Source organism: Hordeum vulgare, chromosome 7H (assembly GCF_904849725.1).
Source record: "Hordeum vulgare subsp. vulgare chromosome 7H, MorexV3_pseudomolecules_assembly, whole genome shotgun sequence".
Taxonomy (NCBI): Eukaryota; Viridiplantae; Streptophyta; class Magnoliopsida; order Poales; family Poaceae; genus Hordeum; species Hordeum vulgare.
In genome coordinates this window covers 49,868,624-49,874,043 of record NC_058524.1, presented here as the reverse complement: position 1 = coordinate 49,874,043, position 5,420 = coordinate 49,868,624, and the positions used below count along the sequence as shown (strand labels likewise).

The window sequence follows — 5,420 nt, the reverse complement described above, 5'->3', positions numbered from 1 at the left end:
AATGTAATTTGTAGAGCCAAAAATGAACAATCCCTTCGCTGGGATGCCCACTCGCTCTCTCCTTCCCGGTGAATCGACCCCACCCAACCCCCCGTCGATCCCATCCACCGCACGGTGAATCCACCTGCGGCCGCCCCCCGTAGCCAACCAGCCAACCAACGAGGCCGGTTCGGGTTCGGCCAACCTCCACCGCACCCCACTCCCGTCGTCAACACATGGATCGATTCCTCATTCCCTCCCCCGTCGTCGTCATCATGACGGGCGGCGGCGGCACATTCGTCCGTCCGGGTGCCGGCGCCAGTGCGCATACGCCCCGAGTGCGAGTGCGAGTGCGAGTGCGACCCACTGCCGCTTCCACTCCCACTCCGTTCCCACTCGCGCCCGTCCTTTCCCCACTCGCGCCAGCCAGCCAGCCAGCCATCGCCCGCCCGCTTGCTTCCCCGACTTGTCTACTCCCACCACCACCGTCCGCGCCATTTCGCTCTCTGACTCGATCCTCCTCCCTCTCCTCTCGCTTTCGCCTTTGTGCCGGCGTGCGCGCTTATCTGCTGGAGCGGGTCCGGACGGCGACGGGGGGGTGGGAGCCGGGGCATCCAGCCAAAGCCAGCTCCCGATCGAGCAGGAACCGGTCGCGTCGCCGCCTTGCTAGCGGTGGTAGGTGGGTCGCCTGGCAGCCAGCCGGCGCCAGAATCGCTTCTGGTTCTTGACCTCGCCGCCCCGACGCGACGGGACACGGAATTGGTGGTGGGTCCATGCCTCCTCCTCCTCCCCCTTCCCCTCGGCACCGGCAGGAGCGCCGCGGGTGCGGCTGCTGGGCGGTCCTCGCGCGGGGCCTGCGGGGCTCCTGCTTCCGCCCGGCGGCGGCCACCGCGGCCGCCGCGCCGGCCGGAGCCGCGGTCAAAGGCGGCCATGTCTACGACGCAGGTAGCTGATTTAAATCCCTGCTCTTTATCCGGAAGTTTTGTCCTTTTTTCCCTGGTTGGTGGGATCTCCTTGTCCGGTTCTGGGAGCGATCAGCCGCTTTGTTCTCTAGCGATTACATACAGCCATGATGTGATAGCTGTGGTACTTGATACCATGTTCTTCTGTTCGTCGAGCAAGAGATATACTACCAAGAAACACGAGGATCAGATAGTTGAAGATCAGATGAGTTTTGCTCGGTATTCCCATTCTTTCATGAAGGATCCTGTGTCCTTGCTAGTTGCTAGCAGTATAATTTCCAGCTCGCACAAGATTATGCAGCGCCCAACTTCTTCTGCATCGAATTGGGCTTTCTTTCTTGGTTCCTGGTTGAGAGTTGACCATCAATTATAAGGAGACCTATTGAATTTAACCTTGCTTATTTCGCCGAGGCGTCGATCTCCTAATCTTAAACCGCTAGTGCCATGGCATATACTCCTATATGAGCTTGGGGCGTATTTAACTCTTTATGGGTGGGTAAGCAAAAGGTGTATTTTGTTCTATTGCGAGATAATAATCCCCTTCAAAGTTCAAACCAATGGTTTTTGCTGCTTATCTTTTGCTGCAAGTTGTGTTATGCAGTTATTATCATAATTCTGACTAGCACGTGAGATTTTTCTGACCATTGTGGTGTGACATAACTGAAGAAACACATGTGGTAAATACTGCAGAGGCATGAATGCCTTTGTGCCTTCAGTTCAAGGAGCAAAATACATCTAATTCTGTTGCTTTCTGCTGTGACGCCGATCATTGACATTCTGCCTATGGCTAACCTGGACAGTATAAGAAATATACTCATGATACCTCAATTCAACCGGATTGATTCTTTCTCCTTAATAAAAGCTGAGGATAAGTATGCCTAGTCCATTCTCTATTAAGTTATAATACTCTTGGTCTTGGGTAGCTGGGCATATGTCTATCTACTTGGTTAACTATTTTGGATACGTGGGGAAGTCCAAGACCTAATAAATATAAGCCTCGGCAAATATATGTTATCCTAGCTTACACATTCGTGCATAATCTGATTACAGCATATTGCATTTCAGAGTGTACTATAACCATGCTATCTAGCACTCCCTCTTTAAATTAATATAAGAGCATTTAGATCATTAAAGTAGTGACCTAAACGCTTTTAAATTAATTTACAGAGGGAGTACTTGGTAGTCTCCATTAGTAAATTTCAAGTTTGGAGTGAAATGCTCAACCATTTTCCCCCTTCCATGGCAGCGGAGATGAGATACCTAAACTCTAGCAATCGAGATCTTGCAGATCATTTTCAGAGGAAGCTTGGTGACGAAAATGGTGTTGACACATCAATTGAGAATAAAATATCACCCAAGCTACTTGAATTCACTTTCCAAGAGCTGAAATCTGCCACAGTTAACTTTAGACCAGACAGTATTCTCGGAGAAGGTGGATTTGGGTATGTCTTCAAGGGGTGGATTGAGCCGAACAGCACAGCTCCTGCAAAACCTGGCACTGGTCTGACTGTGGCTGTCAAAAGTCTGAAGGAAAATGCTCTTCAAGGTCATAGAGAATGGGTGGTAAGTAGGGCATGCCTCTTAAGTCCTAAATTTCTTTCTTTAGGTGGAGTTATAACTTCCAGAGAAATCAATTTGCAGGCGGAAGTTGACTTTCTGGGACAGCTGCATCACAAACATCTTGTTAAGCTGATTGGATACTGTATTGAGGATGACCAAAGGCTGCTTGTGTATGAATTCATGGCACGGGGAAGTCTAGAAAATCATCTTTTCAGAAGTGAGCAATCAACTAAAAATATTACTGCTGAATGTTGGTGTTTTTAGATTTAGTAGTATTCCTACATTGAGTGTTGAAACTTGGAATGCTTTATTTGAGCCAATGTACTCGCGTAATATTCTATTCTTATCTGGATGGACCGTTTTCTGAAAGGAAACACATAATGACATCTGAACATTAGGATAATATCGTATCTGGAGGAACTGTTTTCTGAAGTTCAACCTATCTCATATCTGAAAGGAAAATCAATAGTGTTTGTAAAGAGACAAAATTAATCTAAAGGTGACCAGTTGCATGTTATCTTTGTATTCCAAGGTGGTATGCTTGCTTCACTATCTCTAGCTTGTTTTTCTTGCAGTTAAAACTTCAGAACAATTATAACATCTTTTTCAAACTGTTATTTAAAATTCCAACTTCTGGTACAAATCCTTACAGGATATTTATTGATTACTGCTTTTCATCCCAGCCTAGCTACGTTTACTTCTTTCTTTTACTATGTGATGTTTATTGATTGGTAATATATTATGTTGTTTTGTCCCTTTTTGTTCTCCTGTTATCTTACTCTGTTTAATCTTGAAGGGACTCTTCCCCTACCTTGGCCGTGCAGGATGAAGGTTGTTCTCGGGGCTGCTAAAGGTCTAGCCTTCCTACATGTTGGTCCCAAACCAGTTATTTACAGAGATTTTAAGACATCAAATATTCTTATCGATGCGGTAATTCTCTCGTCAATTTGTTTGTTCCCATGCTTAACTGTAGTATGCTGTTTTAACTGTGAAAGTTCTGCTTCTATAGGAGTACAATTCTAAACTTTCAGATTTTGGGCTGGCAAAAGCTGGTCCTCAAGGTGATAAAACCCATGTGTCTACTCGGGTTCTTGGCACCTATGGCTACGCTGCACCTGAGTATGTAATGACAGGTATTCAGCGGATTTTTTTTTATTTCAAAGTGACCACATTATATCCATCAGGAATCTTCAGCGTGCAGTTACTAGTTGGTACTACTTTACAGTGTTTTTTTCCCTGGTTTCTTGAATGTCATAATATCCAACAGAACAAAAACTCAGTTTTACGATTATGTCTATTGACAATAGGCATGCCAAGTTTTATATCTCATTTTAAGCCACTATTCAGGCCACTTAACGACCAAGAGCGACGTATATAGCTTCGGAGTCGTGTTACTCGAGGTGCTGACTGGCAGGAGATCGGTGGACAAGAAGCGGCCCCCGGGGGAGCAGAACCTAGTCGCGTGGGCGAGGCCTTATCTGAGCGACAGGCGAAGGCTCTATCAGCTCGTAGACCCTCGCCTGGGACTGAACTATTCCGTCAGAGGAGTTCAGAAGGTTGCCCAGATCTGCCACCACTGCCTCAACCGTGACAGCAAGTCGCGCCCAATGATGGATGAGGTCGTCAAGCATCTGACGCCGTTGCAGGACCTTAACGACATGGCCGCCGCGTCATATAGGCCCCGGTCATCACCCCGCGGTGAGTATCTCTGAATCCACCATGATTTTTCTTCTGACAAGAGCGGAAGTGAAGCTAACTGGGAATGTGCTCTCTTCTTCATGACAGGAAAGGCGCGGCGGTGATTGCCATCTGATACGACAGAAAAGGCATTTCTGTGATTTCTTGGCATTGTTGGATGCTGGTCTTGTATTAACTGTACAGAAAAGAAATTGGGCTCCATGTCCATCACCGAAAATTGGAGCTCTCACACCCATGTCTCGCTTAGATCAATCACGCTGTTTTTGCCCGTTGCCTAAGCGAATCGACGACATTGTCTGATTGTGATATGCTGTAATAATAACGAGTTAATATCTGATTGGTGTATGATAATGGTTTGGCCGGGTGGTGGTGTATGCTAGTGCCATCCCAGTGGTCTTGCTGGAGTTCATAGGGGAACAGAGTGGTTGCTGCTGTGGTTTCTGAACCTGCTGCTTTGTGTTTGGGGACTAGTGGAGAGGCTGCAGATCAGGAAATCCATACATGTTCTTCTAACTGGATGACTGCTTCGATGGTGTACATGTTTATGCCTGTTTGTCGCGTGGAATTCCATAAGGCGCCGCTTGGAATCGGTGTATTTTAATACACCCGTATTTGTTTTACAAGTGTATTTTACTGGCCGTGCATGATTTTCAGCAGAGAATGAAAACGATGGATCATGGTCTGTATATTTTACAGGTGTAAAAGCGTTGGAAACGACAATCCAATCAAGGCTAAGAGTTTTACGGTATACGGCTTGCTTTTTATTTCATATAAAGAGTGCTTTTATTGACTCATGGAGTAGCATCAAGCGGATATAATGCAAAATGAGTGTACACTAATTCTCTGTATGACTAAGATGTACACCGCCAACATGAATCAGCATATGAAATGAAAAAAATAGACACATTGGAACAGATACAAATAAAAACAAGTCAAATATTGTACTCCCTCCGTTCGTTTTTATAAGATGTTTCAGACAGCTTGCTTTGCACTAATTTAGGCAGTGTCTGAATGTCTAAAACGTTTTATAAAAATGAACAGAGGGAGTATGTGTTTTCAATTTTTGATGTATTAATAGGACAAATACAATGGTTTTCTAACTGCTCATACGGACAGTAGTTTTTGTTTAGTTTTTTAGAGGTTCACCATGTTTTTCGAGTGCACCATCGAAATAGTTTTCTATTTTCATTTAGAGCGCATTATAATGTTTTATTTTGTGTC

General features: G+C 45.6%; 1 protein-coding gene across 1 annotated transcript; it reads left to right on the top strand.

Moving 5' to 3' along the window:
- The first annotated feature begins 289 nt into the window (after window positions 1–289).
- On the top strand, window positions 290–4,550 carry LOC123411505 (serine/threonine-protein kinase PBL36-like). Its single transcript, XM_045104463.1, has 7 exons — window positions 290–924; window positions 2,188–2,504; window positions 2,583–2,718; window positions 3,298–3,431; window positions 3,511–3,634; window positions 3,849–4,199; window positions 4,287–4,550. Exons 1-7 carry the CDS (start codon window positions 753–755, stop codon window positions 4,301–4,303), a joined length of 1,251 nt encoding a protein of 416 aa, XP_044960398.1. The 5' UTR covers window positions 290–752; the 3' UTR covers window positions 4,304–4,550.
- Window positions 4,551–5,420: the final 870 nt, after the last annotated feature.